This window comes from Rhamphochromis longiceps, linkage group LG3 (genome assembly GCF_057381845.1).
Source record: "Rhamphochromis longiceps isolate RC_006_pf linkage group LG3, R_longiceps_female_GT1.1, whole genome shotgun sequence".
Lineage (NCBI taxonomy): Eukaryota > Metazoa > Chordata > Actinopteri > Cichliformes > Cichlidae > Rhamphochromis > Rhamphochromis longiceps.
Genome location: NC_140559.1, coordinates 43,239,689 through 43,262,847, shown reverse-complemented (window position 1 = coordinate 43,262,847; position 23,159 = coordinate 43,239,689). Strand labels below are relative to the sequence as shown.

General features: G+C 41.6%; 1 protein-coding gene across 1 annotated transcript in view; it reads right to left on the bottom strand.

The window, feature by feature from the left end:
- LOC146674914 (Fc receptor-like protein 5) overlaps window positions 1–10,954 on the bottom strand; it is an 84,263-nt gene extending 73,309 nt beyond the window's left edge. Inside the window, exons 1-4 of the mRNA XM_085401119.1 lie at window positions 10,827–10,954; window positions 5,408–5,571; window positions 4,209–4,475; window positions 1,391–1,669 (exon numbers count right to left, since the gene is read on the bottom strand). Of these exons, the coding sequence (XP_085257245.1) occupies window positions 1,391–1,669; window positions 4,209–4,475; window positions 5,408–5,571; window positions 10,827–10,954 (838 nt within the window). The remainder of the gene's footprint in view (window positions 1–1,390; window positions 1,670–4,208; window positions 4,476–5,407; window positions 5,572–10,826) is intronic.
- Between the last annotated feature and the right edge of the window lie 12,205 nt (window positions 10,955–23,159).

The following is a 23,159-nucleotide window of genomic DNA, read 5'->3' as shown; positions in this document are numbered from 1 at the left end:
GCTAACAGCTGGATTATTCACTCACATTAAGAACACCATGTAGAAAGAATTTAACGACTGTTACGCCCCTCAAAACAGAAACGCAAAACAACACGGGAAAAGTGTGTAACCACACAGCTGCTGCTGAATTGACGAGGTTTATTTTTACAAAGCTGGAAAAAAAGGAAGACTCGCAATAAACACAGCTGAGCCAGGAAGCTAAAAGCATCAGGGTCTCCGAGGCCAAAATAACAAACAAAAACTCTCCCCCTTCCTAGAAACAAAACACAGGGTAAAGCTTCCCTGATCAAGAAAAGGAAGATGCAATGCCTGACCTTCCTGGCTGTCCACAAAACAGGAGAAAACTGAGTTAAACAAAAGTGGGTTAAACCACTGCCTGCTTCCTGCTGCCTGCTTCCACTTTGCTGAAAACTGGTGAAAAATCCACATGTGCAACAACTGAGCTGAATAAACTGGGATCATTACATTTGTGTTTCATTTTTTATGAAATGTACTGAATATGTTTTTCAACTCCACATGCTTCTGTCACAGTCCTGGGTCTGTGAACCAGTGTTTTGATTTTGTATTACAGTGGTCCCTCCCTCGATATAACACGGTTCACCTTTCGTGCCCTCACCGGGACCGTGAGTCATTTGGTACCGGGCAGCGAGAGTTGAGGCTGGAGTGTGAAATTTATGGTTTTCAGAGTTTTTATTGTTAACTCGGTTTCCCTGGATCTTTTCCTGGTTGTCCTTTGTCACTGTTTCTAGCTTTGCTTCACCCTGGTCTCGACTGTTCTCCCCTCATGTGTCTCATTCCCTCATTTCGGTCAGTGTATTTCAGACCCGTGTTTCTCTCTGTCAGTGTCACGTCGTCCCCTCACCATGCTGCGTGTTTCCGTGCTCCCTGAGATCAGTGTCACTCGTTTACAGGTTTCGAAGTGTTTTTGTTTTTAGTTCCCAGTTTTTAGTTTCATTTTGTTTTTGCAAGTTTTTTTCTTTTCGTGAAAATTATACCACTGCAATAAAGCAGCATTTTAAGTTCATTGCTCTGATGATTGTTTTGCGTTTGTGTCCTACATCCTCCCTGCCACACAGCCGTATCATAACAGTTTCACTGTTGCTGTGGATTTTATGTAAAACTTTAAAAATTGTTTTACGCTACTTTTGATATTAAAATAGGTACAAATCCTGCAGTTTTATTGACAGACATGATATTTTGTTGTTTTTGCATTAAACATTGTGCAATAGAATTTTTTTTAAAAAAGGTGAAATATGCCCAACTTACATGACACAGTCAGTGTGATGATGTCACTCCACTGTGTTAACAAATACCCCAGAAACCCACAGTACTGACGAAATTATTTTGTTTTGTTTTTGAAATTAAAATGAGAGAAATATGTTCAACTTACATAAGACAGTCAATGTAATGACGTCACTCCACACTGTCCAGAAAGAACCTCGTCTACCCCGGCAGCTGTACAATCCACTGTCAGACTCAGTAACTGTGATTCTGTATTCACTGGATGTTGCAGGTGTTTTTAACTGGCCTCTTCTCCATTCATACGTCCACTGAGCTCCTTCACCTCCATGAATCTCACATCTGACAGTGACTGTCTCACCGCTGTATATCACACCGCTGTTTAACTGAGTCTTGGATGGCTGCAGGGTCACAGTGGGCTTAGGAGGAGCTGTTCAAATAAACAGATATCATTAGCAGACTGATAATTTGACTTGAAAATCAACAATAAAATGTTTTGTTTTTATTAAATAAGGGTTTTTGGCTGAAGCAAATGCTTCAGCCAATACCTTTTGATTAGCCTTGTCTCATGCTTTCTTGCTTTGTGGTAGATCTTTGTTCTGTATTCATTGAGATATTTGAATGCTAATCAATAAAATCAAATCAAATCAATCAATCAAATCAATTAAATAAATTAAACCAGGTAATTTACTGATCTTCATATTTGACTGTTTACTTATTTCTACATATTTGCATTTACATATTTATACATTTATGAACATGTAACCTATGAGCTGTAAGTTAGCTGTTGTTTGCAAACAATGCTGTTAAACCTCCAATATATCCAAATAATCTTCATTCAGAAAAAAATTGAATTCTTTCTTTGCCATAAATTCATGATATTTAATTTGGGAATTACAAGATGATCAAATCAAAAAACTGCTGCTATGAGTAAACATACCAACAGTTAGAGAAAGGCTAACGTAGCAGAGCAGTCTCTCCTAAAATGAGACCAAATTGTAGTCAAATGGAAACTTTGAGGAATTGGAAAAAATAAAAATGCTAAAACAAAAGATCTGCATCATGACGCTGAGCTGCAGTGATGAAAAGCAACTGAGCTGAATAAACTGGGATAATTAAATCTGAATTTACAGGGTGGGCCATTTATATGGATACACCGTAATAACATGGGAATGGTTGGTGATATTAAAGTCCTGTTTGTGGCACATTAGTATATGTGAGGGGGCAAACTCCTCTAGATGGGTGGTGACCATGGTGGCCATTTAGAAGTCGGCCATCTTGGATACAACTTTTGTTTTTTCAATAGGAAGAGGGCCATGTGACACATCAAACTTATTGGTAATGTCACAAGAAAAACAATGGTGTGCTTGGTTTCAACGTAACTTTATTCTTTCATGAGTTATTTACAAGTTTCTCTTTGTTCACAGCCATTGACATGTTGAAGAGGTTAACACATGAGGAGCGGATCAAAATTGTGTTGATATCTGGTGAACGCAGTAACCGGGTCATTGCAGCAGATTTCAATGCAAGACACCCTACGAGTCCACCCATCTCCCATGTTACAGTCAGCAAACTGCTCGCTAAGTTTCGTGAACTTGGTTCAGTGTTGGATTTGCCAAAATGTGGAAGCAAGAAAACTGTCACTAATGAAGAAACATCAGTGGCTGTCCTAGCTTCATTCAGCAAGAGCCCACAGCGTAGCACTCGCTGCATGTCACTGGAAAGTGGCATTAGTCGAACATCCCTTCAGCAGATATTAACTACTCACAAATGGCACCCTTACAAACTCCAGCTACTGCAGCATCTCAACGAGCATGACCCAGATCGGCACACAGAATTTGCAGAATGGGCAAAACAAAAATTGGAACAGAACCCTCAGTTCACGCAGAAGATTTTGTTCAGTGATGAGGCAAACCTTTATGTGAATGGTGAAGTTAACAAACAAAACCACCCCTATTGGTCTGACACTAACCCACATTGGATGGATCCTCCAAGACTGTTGGAACAACAAAAGTGATGGTTTGGTGTGGTATATGGGGTACAACGATAGTGGGTCCATTCTTCATCAATGGAAACCTCAAGGCCACTGGATATTTGAAATTGCTACATGATGATGTGTTTCCCTCTTTATGCACTGAAGCTGGCACGTTCCCTGAGTTTTTCCAGCAAGATGGTGCACCACCACATTATGGGTGCCAGGTCCGAGCATTCCTAGCTGAACAGTTTCCTGGAAAGTGGATTGGTCATCGTGGGCCAGTTGAATGGCCCCCAAGGTCTCCCGATCTGACCCCATTAGACTTTCATCTTTGGGGTCATCTGAAGGCAATTGTCTGTGGTGTGAAGATACGAGATGTGCAGCACCTGAAACTACGAATACTGGATGCCTGTGCTGGCATTTCTCCTGCGGTGTTGCTATCAGTGTGTGAAGAGTGGGAGAAGAGGGTTGCATTGACAATCCAACACAATGGGCAGCACATTGAACACATTTTATAAGTGGTCAGAAACTTGTAAATAACTCATGAAAGAATAAAGTTACGTTGAAACCAAGCACACCATTGTTTTTCTTGTGACATTACCAATAAGTTTGATGTGTCACATGGCCCTCTTCCTATTGAAAAAACAAAAGTTGTATCCAAGATGGCCGACTTCTAAATGGCCACCATGGTCACCACCCATCTTGATGAGTTTGCCCCCTCACATATACTAATGTGCCACAAACAGGACTTTAATATCACCAACCATTCCCATGTTATTACAGTGTATCCATATAAATAGCCCACCCTGTAGTTTTTCAACAAATGTACTGAATATGTTTTTTCTTACCCAGATGTTTCACTGTCAGTGATCACTGTATGTTGTTATAATTAAACAAAACCCGTAGTGTTGTTGAAATACAAAGTATTTTGTTGTGTTTTTGGATGAAACATTGTGTAGTATAAATTATAATGAGTGAAATGTGTCCAACTTACATAATACTCTGAATATGATGGTATCACTCCACTCTGTTAACAAATAGGTCCCTGTGCCCCGGCAGCTGTATTCTCCACCATCAGACTCAGTAACGCTTCTAAATGTGTATTCTCTGGATGCTGAACGTATGCTTGACTGGCCTCGTCTCCATTCATACGTCCACTGAGCTCCTTCACCTCCATGAATCTCACATCTGACAGTGACTGTCTCACCGCTGTATATCTGAGTCCAGGATGGCTGCAGGGTCACAGTGGGCTTAGGAGGAGCTGATCAAATAAAAATATATCATTAGCAGACTGATAATTTTGACTTGAATACATTTTAAAAAATAAATTAAACCAGGTAATTTAATGATCTTTATGTTTCACTATTTACTTTTTTCTACATCTTTACATTTACATATTACACATTTCTAAACATATAATCCATGAGTCATCAGTTAGCTGTTGTTTCCTAACAATGCTGTTAAACCTCCAGTGATGGATTCAAAGCTGGAGGCTGCTCTGCTCTCATAAAGTGATTAATAGTTCATAAATGGTGAAATACAAAGTTTTCATGTGGCACCAAAGTCAAAACAGACTGGCAAAGAAAAATAAGAGTAAAGGTTCAGTAACCAGGAAAGGAGCACAAACTGTTTTTTAAATCACTCTAAAAATACAAAACAGCACCATGAACTCCTCTGTGTCTGTAAGTGATCTGAAGACTGAACAAAGGTGAAACGATGTACTGAGCCTAATAATTATTAATCTGACAGATTTAGTGGTTTAAGTGCTGGTGATTAGTGAATATTGACTTCCATTACAATTTGGAGAAGACGTTTTTCAACTCTCAAAATTTTTTAAACTCATTAGTTTCCTGAATAATGACTGAATCGCTTTTAGTTGTGAGTAAATTCGTGTTTCTTCTCCTTCCTCTGCAGGTGTAGATGCCTCCATCAGAGACAGAGATTGCACTCTTAGAGCTAAAAGAGATTATCTCATTTTTTAGATGAGGTTTTTCTGAACAGAGTAATTCACATCACAGATCAGTGTCACACTGCCCCCTGCTGGTGTGGTTGTGCTGTGTGCTGTCAGAATGGCCTTGATTTTAAGTTCTGTAACTTAGACAAATATGAGGCTATAATTGTGGTCCTTTTAGTGGAAGAAGGAGAACACCACATCTGCCACACAGATGTTCCAGCTGCAGTTTTATTTCCTACTGCAACTGTGACTCAAATACAAGGTGAAGAGCAGGTGAGCCTGGCTGAGTAATACGCCACCTGGTGGTTTGTTCTGAGTGTGACAGAAAGCCTGAGCCTGTGAGTCTGAGCTCAGGGTTAATGAACCCTCGATTACAGAAACCCTTCCACACTCATCTGTGGATCTGTCACAGCAGAAGTGCAGCAAAGGTCACAAGTAATAAAACAGACAACAAAGAGAGCAGGTGAGCTGAAACGTGATCACTTGTCTGTATTTTAAGTGCTTTATGCAAAACTTTAAGACTTTCCAGCTGATAATATCTGTGCACACAGATGTTTTGACATATTTACAAACCTGATCACACACACAGAGATAATAAAATGCATACGAGGGTTAATATATATACACACACTTGTAAATATGTGTCTCTGTAACAATGAGTGGAGTGCAGAGGTGTGAACTTAAATGCAGGAAGCAAAATAACTTAAATAAAACTGAACTTTAATACCTAAATAGTCTAAAAATGGAAACATACAAAGAATCAAAACGTAAAACTAGAAATAAATAAACTGTCAATAGAAACAACTAAGAGATGAACACACGTGAGTGTTCACAGATGCTCTGACAAAGACTGAGGAAAAGATACAGCAGGACTATTTAAACATGACTGGGAATGAGAAACAGTTAAAAACAAACAGGAAAATCATAAAGGAGGAAGAAAAATAACACAAAGGAGGAAAGAAAACAAACCTTTAAATTAAAGAGACAATAATTTTTAAAAAAAACTAAACAAAGATGAGGAAGAAGCACTCAGACTAAAATGATGAAATCATGACAGTCATAAATGAGTGAATCTATATCGACGGCACTTTGTCCAGTTTGTTTTACTTGTTACTCTTGTGAAGTCTTATTCATTTATGACTTTAACAACTTTTAGAGGTTTTTTCAAGAGGACACTGAGGCAGACAGCACACCATGACACTATAAATAACTGAAAGTAAAAACTCATAATAAGACTGATTAAAGTCTTCAGGCAGGACTTTAACTGACTGATCTGTGGTTGAGTCTGTTTTCAGATTTGAGTTACCTGCATTAACCCTCATCACGCTGTGCTGTAATAAATTAGATTGATCCTCCAGTTCATCAGCATCTTGTGAATCATAACTGTGATCTGTGAGGATGGACAGATAAATACTCATGAAAAGGAAATCAGTCAGTTTCAAGGCAACAAACTCTAGTAAATGTAAAGTTTGTGTAGCAGCTGAGTGAAACATCTGCTCACATGGTTGCACTCTTGATATGATCTTTTAATATTTTAACCAATAAATGCAGTGGAGTGTGAGCTGTATCATATACAATATTTTGTCCCTCAGGTTATTGACTATGTGCACGTTAGCATATGCTACTTCCGGTGCGGAAACTCCTGTGGGGAGCTTTGTTTCCGGTGTCCTGTTCACGCCCTGTTTACGGTCCAAAACAAGTTAAGCAAATGAATGAATCAAGCGGCGATTTACATTTCTATAGATGTCTTGGGCATTTACCCAATATATCTGTAAATGATGTTCATCGACTTGTCGATATTTTCCCCCTGCGCCTCAGAGCAAAAGAGAAAAGGGATTCAAATGTTATATTTCTCAGCTGTCCCTCGTTTATCGCGGGTGTTATGTTCTAAAAATAACCAGCGATAGGTGAAATCAAGTAGCCAATTTTATTTTTTGACGGTGCAAAACGTTTGGTGGACATCGTCGACATACAGTACTGCACTTCAGAGTCACACTGCTAGCGATCCATGCAGCGATTCTGTACTGTACAGGAGAGACGTCACGGAGGAGATCGTCTGCAGCGATCAGGACGCAGGACACAATGTGACGTAAAAAAAAAGGTGCAAACTTGCACTAAAAAATCCTCAAAACAGCGAGGTGAAAGGTGAACCGTGTTATTGCGAGGGACCGCTGTAATTTTGAAGGTAAGTCACAACATACCCTTCCTACATACTAACGTATCGAAACCGTTACCAGCAATCATTCATTTTTTGTGTGGCTTTTTTCACGGTTTGTTAACATGCTGTGTAGGTGTGTACTTGACTAGCTGATATCGACATAACGGGGAAACATCTGGTTTGACTATTCTTCACCTGTAGTTTGAATGCTGAACATTTGCCTGTTTAAATCATAAGACCAGTCACTATACAGAGATACTTCTGAATGTGGACGATGTGTCTTCTGCTGCAGTAATGCAGTTCTGCTTGTGTTGAGTGATGTAAACAACTGATCGATCTAAACTCTTTAAACGTCAAAATTGATCATTAGATTTTTTTTATGACATAACAGTGGTGAGTGTTTCCACCTTCTGCTCTTTGTAACTTAATGCGATCTTTCCGTTTTCGAGTTTTGGACATGATTTTGGAGTATATCTTCGCAGTAGCGATTGACCACAAAGTAAAGCTACTGGAAATGTACAACCCTACATCCGTTGGGTTGTTCAGTGATGACGCGACGAATCCTACTTCCGGGTCTAAAGTAGTCTGCGTTTAATAGAGATTGAAAATGTGACGTCACTCAGGGGTAAAACCGCAAAGAATTCTGGGAACTCGTGGCAAGAGGTACTAGCGCACGCAGGCTTTCAATTGAAATCAGTTATACAGCGATAAAAAGAAACACAAAAATGGCAAGAAGCTGTTGTATTATTAACTGCAATAGCTGGTCGCATGACAGCCACGGGAAGCCGACGGGTAAAGAGATCGTTTTTATCGGATTACGTCGTTGAAGAGAAATTGTTCGAGCCATGTTTCCGAAGTAACAAAGAGGCGACGGGTGGCCTGGATTGCAGCCATTCAAAGACAAAATATAACGTCCCAGAACACTCCAGCTCACAGGTTAGTCTGCGCCAAGCATTTACACACAGGTCAGTCTGCTGTTGTAGTTAATGCGTCATTTTTCATAACATAATTGGTGATATAGGTTACAAGCAAGTCTGGCACTGAACAGAAATTGTCGCGCTATGCTCCTTTGTTTATTGTGCATAAATAGTAAATTGTCCTGACACAATATTGTGTTTCGCTTCTGTTATTGCCATGGTACACTGACAAAAACATATACTTTTATTCACAGGATAAAACAGTTGTTTTATATCACTAATTGCCCAGTACGATTACAGCATATAATATCACTGTCACTGCTACATTTCTGTGATGGGTACCAGAAATTATTTCTACTACTAATTAATTACCGTTGAGCTCAAAGGTCCTATTAATAAACTGTTAACGAATGTGTATTTATGAAGACGATTTGTGAGACTGGTAAACTTACCTTTGTTCGTAGGATGGTCTTTACTTTCTACACGGTGCATTTCAAGGTCCTGTACCCATCCGTCGGTAAACTGTACCTGGGCTTGTTGCAGTGACCGGAAGTTACTAAACTTCACGAGTGTATGCACTCACTCCAAGAACCGTATAATTATAAATCTGAGCGTGGTGAAAGTTGGGCAGCACGCTAACGTATTTTGTCCCTCTGTGTGCTCGTAAGGGTCTAACACTTTCACTGGTTTGATTTTTTTCCTCGTATCTTTTCTTTGACTTTTCATTAAGACTGTCTTTGTACGGACCGGCATTGTTCTCCTTCGTTTTGTACATACCTTTTTGGGGGGCAAAGAAAAAGCAAGAATTTATTGGAACCGAAGAATGAACGTTTTGCGGTGCTGCAAATGCTTGCATTTGATGCGGTACTTGGATTGTTTTGCCACGAGTTACCGGCATGCAATGCGCGAAAGTCACGTGGTCTGTCAATCTCTATATGGCTTTTGTGTTGTTAACATGTTTAATGTTATGTATTTTCTTTTATTTGATCTCAAAAAGCTCCTAAAACAGTCAGTGATCCCTGTTGACCTCCCTCGGCTTTTATTACCGCTAATCATTTATTTAAGCTCAGTTTTTAAAACCTTAGGATGTAACTACAGCCCAGCCCATGCAGCAGTATATGAATGACTAACCTCGTATTGTGGATGGATTATCTCAGTTGTTCTCCTGGCTGAAGTTTGGTCCTTTTACAGCATCCTGCCATGCGATTACATTTGTTTCTGACCACCGAGAACACTCACGTTAACTTTTATCGAGTGGAAAAAAGTTAGCTTGTTTATATTATGCTAACGTAGCTGTGTCGCTAGCGGTCACGTAGCACATCATTATATACCAGCTAGCCAAACTTCAGTAACCCTACAAACGTCACTGCTGTTTAGTTTTCTGTCTTCATTTATGCTGGAAGTGATAACAGAGCTGTACGTTTGAATTTGTTTCCAAAACCCCGCAGTCAGGACATGCTATATTGTATTTAGATAGAAGCTAGCGAGCTAACTCCCTGCTAACTTCTAACTCCATTAAATGTCATAAATTCCGTTTTCATGGATGCTTGGATGTTAAACTCAATTGTTACACCTGGTAGAGCAGAACGCTGATCATTTTATTAAAGATGAAAGACTTTATACAGTTTTTCAACTCTCAGTAATGCCATAGTGATCGTTTGATATATGGACCTGCAGCGGAGTTTAGACCCAGACACGGCTAGTGACGTCAGACTGAACAACCGGATATCTTCGCAGTAGTGATTGACCACAAAGTAAAGCTACTGGAAATGTACAACCCTACATCCGGTCTCAAACCAGGAAGTTAGCATTGTCTCGTGCACATAGTCAATCCCTGAAATATAGTTTGTTTCAAGTTTGTTATATGACGGGTCACATTTATTCATCCGCTTCTTCCTGGTCCGCTCATGTCAAAGTCCGCCATCTAGTGGTTAAATGGAGGAAGTGCGGAGTAATAATGGCTAGAGCTCCGTGTCTGTGATAGTTCTGCATCTGCTGCTCTTGAGATGGGATGTCACTACCCGATCCGTACCGGAAACCCGATCGGTACCCCGCATGCGCGAAAGGTTTCTACTTCCGGTCGTAGCGTTTTACGATAGTTATGGGTCAGAGTATCTGTTAAAATGTTAAGAATAACAAGTATATCTTAAAATGTTTGCAATAATGAAGCATTTCAGTACAATGTAGACAAAAACGAAAAATAAAAAGAAAGTTACAGATCAGGACTCTCCGATCCTTACTGCGTGTAAATGACCCAGATTATTTGTTTATTTGATATTTTTCAAATAGTTAAATCCCTGAACGAATTATACCTTATAATATAGATTAAACTCTTATTTTGAAATTCGTAACGGGCAACTTGCGGGAAGGAAGATCGTACCGCAACTGCTTGCCGCAGAAAGGATTAAATGAGAAGGTTATCGTTTTCCATCCATCTTAAAATTAGCATCTAGCTGGAAGGCGAACAGCTCTTACGATGTGTCTATGGCAATTTGTGAATAAATGGGTTGGAATACCCCACCATGGTCCATCCGTAATGATCATTGAGTGCATCGTCTGAATAAAGTCCGGCTGGAATGCTACAGTAAGAGCTGATCCCCCGCATCATCCTGCTGCCATCCTGCACCACAGAACCACGAGGACGAGTCACGGAGCTGTGTTGCTATTCGTCTGGGATTGACAAGACATTTCACGGAGCAACTCAGTGCCATTCTATGGGTCTTCTAGACAGAGACTTTATAATCATCATGCAGCTGGCTTAATGGTTTGATGTGACGGTCAGAAAAGGTATGGAACATTTCATTCTAATCGACAAGGAAAGGACATTCATTCTCATCAGTGGTGGTTAAAGGGAGAGAGAAGGTCGTCAACTACTGTGGACATCTGCTGCATTAAGACACGACGGACATGAAGTAATAACAAGTGAAGTAATTTTGTTTATTGGTATTTACCACCACTACTGTATATTTATCATTCTTTCTACTGACTCAAAAGGGGGTGAAAGAGGGGCATTTAGTTCAATTTGTAACTGTACAATAGTAATGGTGTATTGATCTGTGTTTAGCATAAGAGGTTTACTTTACCACATCAGTTTGCAACAGCTAGCAGGTTGCATTCATTATTTTATACATTTCTTCTCAATGTTGTGTTGGTTATCCGCTTCTATTTCAACTTGGTTTAAAGTGCAAAGATTCTCCTCCCTTCTGTTAATGCAGCCTGTAAGTTATAGTAACCACAAGCAGCTCATTAACTAAAGCCTGCAAATTAGATAAGTAAATAACATAAACACGAAGGAAATGGAGACTCCCTCCTCACAAACAGAACTAGAGCATCAGATAGTCGACCTGCAGAATAAAATCAAAGGGCTTAAAGCGTCTCTTGAAGACACATCAGAAACTACGGAAATAGAACTTTTGGAGAAGGAAATTCAACGCAGAGAAGAAACGTTGAACAACTTACAAGGTGAGCTTAAGGAAGGCCTCCGACGTTCCACTCGAACAAAATTCCCAACTCCAAAGGCGCTCGAAATGCAACAGGAGGAAGCAAGAAAAAGGGAAAGAAAGTTCATCTCAACGTACGAAAGATGGAAGATTCGAGCCCGAGAGTCAAGAGAGCAGCTCAAGTCAGACATTAGTAAAGGCGAGCTGGCATCTTTGATGGATTCTTTGGAGAAAGAGAAAGAAACTGTGTTAAACACTTACCTTGAAATACGAAGTCACATTACACCTTCTCCAGAATTAAGACGTCACGTTGACAGTTGTGAGGCAGTTACAGCCGAAATTATGAAAGTTACCTACGAGAGAATGTCAGATCTCGATGGTGATTATGATGCAGAACAAGTACATTGCCGTCTCAGGGAGCTGCTTAAGAACAGCTACGCACGCTCCATCTATGGATCCACTGCATCTAGAGTGACAAAGTCAATCCGTAGTCACAAAGGCACTACTCTAACACTCAAACAGGCGGATGCAGCAGCAGAGCTAGCTGCTAAGGAAGTCGAATTTGAAGGGTTGCTGGAAGAAGAGAGAGAAATGGAGAAGATAGAGGAACAGCACAGAAAAATGGAAGTAGAAAAGCGCAGACTTGAACGCCTCCAAGCAGAAAAGAATTCGAGGGCCGCTCGGGCCAAACTGCAAGTCTACAGCCAGGTAGCCTCGCAGGAAGGCAGTCTCCATTCCTCTAATAGTTCAGTGGGAAACCATCATGTTCCCCCTGCTATCAACCCTCCAACTCCCACCGTCACAGCATCGCCACCCGACCTAAACGTGTCATCCCTTGCCCAAGCCCTACAAGACAGTATGGCTCTAAATAGACTTCCAGTTCCAGAGCCGTCTGTATTTAGTGGGGACCCCATTCAGTTCATCGAGTGGAAAACTTCATTCATGTCACTTATTGACAAAAAGGCCATCTCCCCAGCAGACAAACTTTATTACTTGAGGAAGTATGTAGGCGGCCCAGCTCGTAAAACATTAGAAGGAACTTTCTATAGGAATGACAGCGACGCTTATAAGGATGCGTGGAACAAACTGGATAACAGATATGGCCAAACCTTTATTATACAGAAAGCCTTCAGAGATAAGCTCACAGATTGGCCAAAGATCCAACCAAGAGATGCAGAAGGATTAAGAGACTTCTCAGATTTCTTAAACGCTTGCCAAGATGCAATGACACATGTGAAGAGCCTCGAAATACTGAACGACTGTGAAGAGAATAAGAAGCTAATCCTTAAACTACCAGAGTGGATAGCATCTCACTGGAACAGGAAGGTTACTGAAGCCTTAAAGGGCAATAAGGAATTCCCCAGTTTTAAGGACTTCGCCGCATTTATGGCGACAGAGGCAGAGATTGCTTGCAATCCAATCACCTCAGCTTATGCCCTCCGCAGCTCTGAGTCGAGCACTGCAAAACAAGGCAGCAGAGACCCTAAGAGGAACAAGGCAAGCGTTCTAAACACACAGACTGAGGCTGACACCGAGAGGCTCAAGCCAGTTAAAGGAAAGGAAAGGTCTCCTTGTGCCTTCTGTCAAAATAATCAACACAGACTACATGGATGTCCCAAGTTTATTGCTAAAACTCTGGAGGAGCGTCGAGATTTTGTCAGAGAACATAAGCTCTGCTATGGTTGCACCAAACCTGGACATAGTGCAAAAGACTGTCGACATCGACACTCATGCAACACGTGCAAGGGTAAACATCCCACTTGTTTACACGATGACAACTATTTAAAGAAGGAAAGAGTTCTGCCACAGGAAACCACTATCCTGAGCAATGCCGGCCAAACGGAGGCTGCTGCAACTTCAATGTCAGTGATTACCGGACAGCCAACTAACACATCAATGATTGTGCCTGTGTGGGTGTCAAAAAAGGATACAGGAACTGAGAAACTGGTTTACGCCTTGCTGGACACGCAAAGCGACACGACGTTTGTTGACCAGGAACTGAGTGATGTATTAAAGGCAGATTCCTGTCCAGTTAAGCTGAAGTTAACTACTATGATTGGACGCGACGTGATCGTAAAGAGCCAAAGAGTCTCAGGGCTTTGTGTTCGGGGTTATCGCTCTTCCCTCCTCATCGACCTTCCTCCTGCTTATACCAAGGATTGCATACCAGTAAACAGAGCCCATATCCCAACATGCGAGACAGCTAAAAGGTGGAATCATCTCTCCAAGGTCATAGAAGAGATTCCACCTCTACAGGACTGTGAGGTTGGTTTATTGATAGGCTATAACTGCGCACGAGCAATGGCATCAAGAGACGTCATAACGGGAGGAGACGATGAGCCTTATGCAATTCGTACCGACTTAGGATGGAGCATAGTTGGTGGTACGTCGACATGCCCCGACACCTCAAGTACGGCGGGACAGTGCTTCCAAGTTGCAGTCAGGGAGCTCCCACCAGTCACTCCGGCAGATGCCATTCGCATTCTAGAGTCTGACTTTAAGGATGCTAAGGAAGACGGCAAACCAGTGTCTCAGGAGGACATCCTGTTCCTGGACAAACTCAAGAACCACATCGAAAAGAATAGTCTAGGTCACTACGAGATGCCGTTGCCCTTTAAGGAGAGACCTACCTTACCTGACAACAAACAGCTTGCAGTCATACGTCTGAGCCATCTAAAGAGGAAGCTGTTAAAGGATGAAGGGTACAAAGAACAGTATATCAAGTTCATGGAGGAGGTCATAGAAAGGGGTGATGCAGAGGAAGTCCACGATGATGGGAAAGAGGGCGAAAAATGGTACATACCTCATCACGGTGTATTCCACGACAAGAAGCCAGGCAAACTGCGCGTGGTGTTCGACTGCTCTGCCAAGTACAAGGGAACCAGTTTGAATGATCATCTGCTCACTGGTCCTGACCTGATGAACAATCTCAACGGTGTACTTCTTCGCTTCCGGTTGCACTCCACTGCATTGATGTGCGACATAGAGAAAATGTTTCACCAATTTCATGTGAAGAAGTCAGACCAGGATTACCTGCGCTTCCTTTGGTGGAAGAAAGGAGATCTCGGTGCACAGCCCCAAGAATACCGTATGAGGGTGCATATCTTTGGCGCAGCGTCATCGCCTGGCTGTGCAAACTACGGATTGAAGCATTTGGCTACAGAAAATAAAGACCGGTACCCATTAGGCTCTCAGTTCATTCTGAGAAATTTCTATGTCGACGATGGAGTCACAAGTACAGACAGCTCAGAGAAGGCTATCAAGTTAGCAGAAGAAGCCAGAAAACTTTGTGCCCTGGGTGGTCTTAGGCTCCACAAGTTTGTGTCCAATGACAAAGCTGTCCTGGTAAGCATACCAGCAACTGAACGTGCATCAGACATTAAAGACCTCAACCTTGCCTTTGATAACTTACCTTCAGAGAGAGCGTTGGGTATCCAATGGCACGTCGAATCAGACTGCCTGAAGATCAGCACCAACCTTAAGGAACAGCCTGCAACACGTCGAGGCATATTGTCCATTGTTGCATCCCTGTACGATCCCTTGGGTCTCATAGCCCCCTTTTTGCTCATTGGAAAGGAAGTGCTGCAGCAGATGTGCTGCCATGGAACAGGTTGGGACGACCCTCTAACCAACGAACTTCGTCCACGGTGGGAGAAATGGAAAAACGACCTCAACAACTTGGAGAGGATAAATATACCCCGAAGTTATGCCCCGGCAGATTTCGGAAGGGTTATTAAACGTGAGTTACATCACTTCTCCGACGCAAGCACTACTGGCTATGGACAGTGTTCATATCTGAGGCTTAGCAATGAAGAAGGAGACATCCACTGTGCTTTAGTCATGGCCAAATCTCGCGTCGCCCCAACAAAGGTCACCACGATCCCAAGATTAGAGTTGACGGCTGCAGTCATCTCTGTGAAAACCAGCAATGTTTTGAAGGAAGAACTTGGATATGCGGACATTGAAGAGCATTTTTGGACCGATTCCAAGGTTGTACTAGGGTACATCAATAATGAGGCTCGACGTTTTCATACATTCGTAGCCAACCGTATCCAGAAGATACATCTCTACACGAATCAAAGGCAATGGAGATACGTCCCTACTGACCAGAATCCTGCGGATCGTGCTTCTAGAGGTTGTTTTGTCCATGAGCTAATATCATCGGACTGGTTTACCGGCCCTGCATTTCTATGGGAAAAGGGAGTTGACCTCTCAGAAGAGGTGGCTCCGGAACTGTCAGTCGGAGATCCAGAAGTTAAGGAAACACGGACTCTAAACACGGAAACTGTAGAACAAGATTCTCTTACTTATCGGCTGGCAAAGTTCTCATCCTGGACTCGCGCCATCTGTGCAGTGGCTCGCATTCTTCGAAGGATCAACAAGGATAAGTCAATCGGCCTCTCTACAGTGCAGGAAAGAGAAGAAGCCGAGCGCCTCATCATCAAAGATCTGCAGAGACAAACATATTCGGAGGAAGTGCGGCTACTGAAGAAAGGTTGTCAGCTGCCACCTCATAACAAGCTACATCACCTCAACCCCTTCTTGGACAACAATGGTGTGATTAAGGTGGGAGGTCGACTCCGTGATTCAAACCTTCCTCTCTCAGTTAAACACCCTACCATCATTCCAAAGGAACATCATGTTACAAGGATGATCATAGCATACTGTCATGAAGAAGTCAAACATCAAGGCAAGGGGATGACTCTCAGTGCAATTAGGACAAGAGGTTACTGGATACCAGGAATTGGCAGGACGGTTGCATCCTATCTTCGCCGATGTGTAGTTTGTCGGAAGCTTCGGAGACGGACAGAAGAACAGAAAATGGCCGATCTCCCTCCAGAGCGAGTAAATCCATCTCCACCCTTTACCTACTGTGGAATGGATTGCTTTGGACCCTTCTATAGCAAGCAAGGACGTAGTGTGCGAAAACGATATGGTCTCCTTTTCACCTGCTTCTCCTCCAGAGCCATCCATATTGAAATGCTGGAGGATCTATCTACAGACTCATTCATAATTGGACTGCGCTGCTTCATTGCTATACGTGGAGCCGTACGCCAGATCAAATCTGACCAAGGCAGTAACTTCCTAGGAGCCAAGAATGAACTGCAGGAAGCCCTCACGGAATTAGATGGTGATAAACTGACGAACTTCCTTTCTAAGAAGCAGTGTGACTTCATCCTAAATGCTCCTGGATCAAGTCATGTTGGTGGAGTGTGGGAGCGTCAAATTAGAACAGTCAGGAGTGTTCTCAACGCGACCCTTGGACTCTCACCTGGAAACCTACCTGATGCTTCCCTCCGAGCATTCTTCTATGAAGCAATGACGATAGTTAATAGTCGTCCTCTCACTATTGAAAACCTACATGATCCCAACAGTCTTGAGCCACTGACACCAAACCACTTACTTACCCTGAAGTCTACCATGGCCCTTCCTCCCCCCGGCAAGTTCATAAGGGAAGATATGTATGCGAGAAAGAGATGGCGCCATATACAATATTTGGCCGAGCAGTTCTGGAGCTGTTGGCAGAAAGAGTACTTAGCCAACATTGTCTTTAGACAACGCTGGCGCACCCCAAAGAGAAACCTGCAGATCGGGGATATAGTCATAATGAAGGATGAAGACTTGCCCAGAAATGAATGGAGGTTGGGAAGAGTCGTAGAGACTACAATGGACAGAGATGGACTGGTTAGGAGAGTGAAGCTCTGTCTAGGTGACAGGAAACTTGGCAAAAATGGTGAACGTCTTACTAAGCGGTCAGTGCTCGAACGGCCAGTTCAAAAACTAGTCTTATTGTTGGAAGGTGACTAGTCCATTCCTTGCATACTATGCTTCTGTTGTTTGGTCATTATTTGTATTATGAAATCATTGTGTTCTTTCTTCCTATGTTTATGGAGTGATGTTTTTGAACACTAATGATTTGGTGGGAGTGTAAATGACCCAGATTATTTGTTTATTTGATATTTTTCAAATAGTTAAATCCCTGAACGAATTATACCTTATAATATAGATTAAACTCTTATTTTGAAATTCGTAACGGGCAACTTGCGGGAAGGAAGATCGTACCGCAACTGCTTGCCGCAGAAAGGATTAAATGAGAAGGTTATCGTTTTCCATCCATCTTAAAATTAGCATCTAGCTGGAAGGCGAACAGCTCTTACGATGTGTCTATGGCAATTTGTGAATAAATGGGTTGGAATACCCCACCATGGTCCATCCGTAATGATCATTGAGTGCATCGTCTGAATAAAGTCCGGCTGGAATGCTACACTGCGCATGTGTAAAGTCTGACCGTACAAATCGGGTCTACCCGATCCGTACCGCGCATGTGCAGATGTTTTCTTCTTCTTCTGTTCGTTTAATGGCAGTTTACTCCCCAGTGTACGAGGATACCGCCACCTGCTGACCGAGCGAATAAACCCTATTATAAACTGAATTATCGTCATTACAAACGTGTGTTAAATCTGATTTAGCGATAGTCGAGTGTGTTTATGCTTGTCTGTGAGGAGAGGATTGCTGGAATAGTGATGATGATGTGCGCTATCACTGTCAATTGTCAGTAAACACTTAATCCGGCTGATGAATCTACACGTGAGATATTACAAAGTCTGCATTATTAACTCTGTAATTAGGCGCCATTCTTCTTATTTTACGGCGCTGTTGCTCAATCGGGGGACGCTCTCTGTTGAGGAGAAAAGCATGAATTTGTTTGTACACGGATTATCCATTGTTTAAATGTCCCGGGCAGTCGAAAATGAGGCAGAGCTGTTGAGAAATGCTAGGAGCTAACTGGGCGCTAACCGTACCATTCAAATATATTGAATGTCGCAATGTTGGCAAAGAGAGGAAGTGACGTAAGATTTGCGCATGCGGGGTACCGATCGGGTTTCCGGTACGGATCGGGTAGTGACATGGGATAAAGTGTAAGTTTGGGCAGATGATGGATTGTTTCTACATATTAGTGCTCTGTCCTTCTTGTGGGTCTGTGAAGTTTGTTACATTACTACTGTAAGCTAACTGTTAGTGCTTTGTTTTGCCTGTTAGCATAAAACATGTCAGCATGTAGTATTTGTATTTACGTCACTTGACAGGCTTTGTCCATTTATTGTTAATGTTGTGATCTTGCATTGGTCATGTGACATTTGTGCATCTACACTGAGATTAAATGTACCTGCTCTGTTTTGTTGTTACAGTTTTACAGACTGAAAGTGGTACAAATGGTACATCAGTAAAAGCTCTGAAGAACGCCACAGTCTCCACATGGAGCGCTTACTGAAGCCATTTATGTTTAACTGCACAGGCTGAATAGAAGCATTGAGTCTGTGCAGAAGATAACATGTAAACACAGGGAGGATATTATTGAGCACATTATAGGAGATAACAGCTACATATATGAACAGGAAGAAAATAATCATTTCTTACCTTCAGCATTTCCACAGATGACAGTACTGAGCACTAAAATAATGAATAAAACCTCATCAGACATTATACAACTGACAAGATCAAAAACAATATAAAGTAAGACTTTCTAAAGATACATCCAGATGAACAGCAATCACCAAATTTCTGTGCTTCTGTTTGTCAAACAGGCTCAAACATAATAACTCAAACTGTTGTAACACAGTGTGTAACTATAAGTGATGCAAAAAGCAGCAGCGTATCAAACATTTAAACACTTAAAGAATCACAAGTCTGCTTTGTTCCAGCTCTCAGGTAAACAGGTTAAAGCAGTGACTCACTGTAATTCTCATAGCTCAGAAACATTTTCATTAATCGCTGCCGTTCAAACAATGTCAGACGTGTACTTACAGAAAAAGCCCATCATGCAGAGCAAAGAGTGCCCCATCATCACATCCAGCCTGCTGCACTCTGATCCACAGATAATCAAACAGTTTTACTTTGCAGATAAAGAGAAGTTGTGTTTAATATAGATACAACAAGAGTTTTTCTACAGGCTCTTATTCTGATTGGTCTCTCTGTGCTTCCTGCCGTTACACACAAAACTCAAACAGCTCCTGTAGCTTTGACCGCAGCAGTTGGTTGATATGTTTATATTTCCTGTCCACTGCAAACATAGAAGCTTGTTTCTTTTGTTGTGTTGTTTCCTTTTTCTATAATATACAAAGTTGTTGTGTTGCTTCATGTCAGGATATTTCTTTTGCCCGTTTGGGGTATTTTTTGGGTGCAATATCCACTAATATTTGTCTCCTGGCAGGTTTCTGCAGACTGGGAGTCACTGAGAGTGAATATACCAAAACAGCTTTTCTACTTTGGTGCCTGTATTTTCACTAAAGCCTTTAAAAAAAAAAAAAAAAATTCTCCTTTTGATTGTTTTAAATTAAATTATTGCTTTAGGCTGCATTAAAATGTCTTTATTTTATTTGACTCTTAGCTGAAACATCATCATGCAGTAATATAGTGAAAAGGCTCCTTTGACCTCAGACCTGTGAAAGTTTCCACCTTGTGGTTAAATTCTGGTTTTAAGTTTTGTGGAGACCCAAACACAGGAAATGACTCAGTGTGTGGCTGAAGTGAGACTAAAGACCTTTATGTTTCACCAACTAAAGAACAATTAAATTCATAGATAAATTCAAAGTTATATTTATTATCTGTTGTCATTTCAAAGTAAAGCAGGAACTCATTTATTCTGCAGACTGTTCTTTGTCTTGCTTTGACATGTATGTGCAGATGCACACTGACCTCAGCCTCTGACTACATGTAAACACAATAAAATAAAACAAACTGATGTGAAACAATGATTGAAACACTGTAATAATGATGTTTGTGTTGAACACCACATGTTACCAACACAGATCATGTGATTGTGTCCAGAGTCAGTTCAAAAAGCAGACCCACATGCTAAATGGTTCTTATACAGCACTTTTTTTACTCTTCTGAGCGCTTCACACAACTCGTGCATTCACCCATTCACACTAGCACATTTTTCTTAGTGCTTTCTGACAAACATTCACACACACATCCATACTCCGATGGATGCCTCGGAGAGCAATTTGGGGTTAGTATCTTGCCCAAGAATATGTGAGAATTAGACTAGGGGAAGCCAGGAATTGAACCAGCAACCCTCTGATCAGTAGATGTTCAGCTCTACTGCCTGAGCTACAGCCACCCATGCAAAGCAGGACTCAGAGTACCAAACAAAGGTGACCTTTATTATGAAGGTTTCAGGCCTCGATGGTAACAAACGAAGAAAACTGAGTTACAGATAACCAGTGTTGGGACTAACGCGTTATTAAGTAACGCGTTACAGTAACTACATTTTTATTGTGGTAACGAGCACAGTAACTAGTTGTGTCCTTGGGCAAGACACTTCACCCGTTGCCTACTGGTGGTGGTCAGAGGGCCCGGTGGCGCCAGTGTCCGGCAGCCTCGCCTCTGTCATTGCACCCCAGGGTGGCTGTGGCTACAATGTAGCTTGCCATCACCTGTGTTTGAATGAGTGGATGACAGGTTGTGTAAAGCGCTTTGGGGTCCTTAGGGACTAGAAAAGCGCTATATAAATACAGGCCATTTATTATGCCAAAATCAGGAACGCGTTAATCGTTACTGGGATTTAGATAGGCTCGTTACTCGTTACTTCGTGTGGTGGCTCTCGCAGAGCTTCCACAGATTCAGTAACATTAGCAAGTGGTGGAGGCAGCAGGTGGATGAGGGAAAGGGGAGGCAGGAGGAGGAGCAGAAACCCGAGGCAGCTGCTGGTCCGAGTGTCAGGTGAACTGAACTTCAGGTAAGAAGTTATGACCTGCAGTCTATCTGAGTCAGATATAAACCAAGTTTAGGTGGAGTTTATTTTCCTTATTCTGACTTTTTCCGTACTGCGTACTAGCTAGCATGACGGAGTTTCTATACAGCTTGGTGGGTGCTATGATGTTACTGATGTTGAATTTTATTTTGTTCATAAGGTTAATTATTAGAGTTGCCAACCGTCCCGTAAAAAACAGAATCGTCTCGTATTCAGAGAAGATATTACGCGTTTCGTATTGAGGTGAAAAGACACACAGCTTGTCCCGGACTGCAGTTTTTGTGTTGGATGTAAAAAGCGCACATGATGCTGTGACGTGGGCTGGAATCATGGCTGCGGTCAACGACGGTCCAGGCGTGGGATTTCTCTTGTGGAAATATGCACATTATTATTATTTTTTCTATTGGTAGGTGGCACAGTGCACTTGTTGCAAGTAAGGAAGCTAGAAGACTGTAAAAGTTATGGAAGCAACACATTAACAAGAGAATTCTGCGTAAACCAAAGTTACTTTCCCTAGTAACTAGTTACTTTGAAAGTAACGAGTAACTTGAAGTAACTGAGTTACTTTTGATAGAAGTTGTCATGGTCCTGGGTCGAGCGACCCAGTGTTTGAGTTTATGTATCTTTTGTATTTATTTGTGCCTTAGCTTAGTTCACCTAGTTAATTTCTAGATTACTGTGTAGTCCTGTTTCTTAGTTATGTCATCTCCCCTGTACTAAGTCTCCCTGGTTCATGCGTCATGTCTGTGTGGTTATGTTCGGTTCCTTGTCTAGTCTGTCATGTGTGTTAGGCCTGTTAAGTTGTGTTGTCGTGTCTAAGTCTGCATGTTTCCTGTTTTATTTTGAAAAGGGTCTTGTATTCTGTGTTCATGTGGTTAGTTTTACTCTTGCCTGTGCATCATTATGTTTATCCTAGTCAGCTGTTTCCTCATGTGTCTCCACTTCCCCTGATCACCTCATGTGTGTATTTAAGTCCTTTGTTTTCTGAATGTCATCGTCGGGTTGTCTGTTATCCCCACCATAGTCTTAGTACTTCATAGTATTTGTTTCTTAGTGGGTTTTTTTTTTTTTTGTTTGCTTAGGTTTCCTTGTTTAACCCCTGCAATCATCGAAATAAAGGATCGCTTTCTGTTTAAACCTGCAACACCTCGTCCACATCTGCTTTTGGGTCCTGTTTCAAAAAACACACCGGCGCACCCCGCCGTGACAGAAGTAAGTAGTAATGTAACTAAGTTACTAATTTAAAGTAACTTACCCAACACTGCAGATAACTGATCACAGGAACACAGAGACTTACCTGTGGGTCATCACAAAATCTCTGTTGAGATCACAAAAGTGTCAACTTACACTTTCCAGTCAACATAAATAAATAAGTGAGACTTAAACACTGTGTGATTCCACAAATGTTAATCTGTCCAAATGATTCAGTGATGTGTAGACTAATAGATCAGAAGATACTGTGGTGTATTACCTACAACATGACTGTAGACGGATCTTATCATAATTATTCCAGAAAGACTTTTACCTTTATTTTTACTCATGTTGCCATAGTAACTTTAACCTCCGAAGACCTGAACTCTTTCATAGCATTTTTATTTCTCTTTGCTATTTGAGCTGATTGGGACCTGATGAATGTAAAAACAAAGAATTACTTTGTACTTGATTTTGCTGTACAAGGGCCTGATATCCACATATGGGGACATTCGATTGAAAATTTGA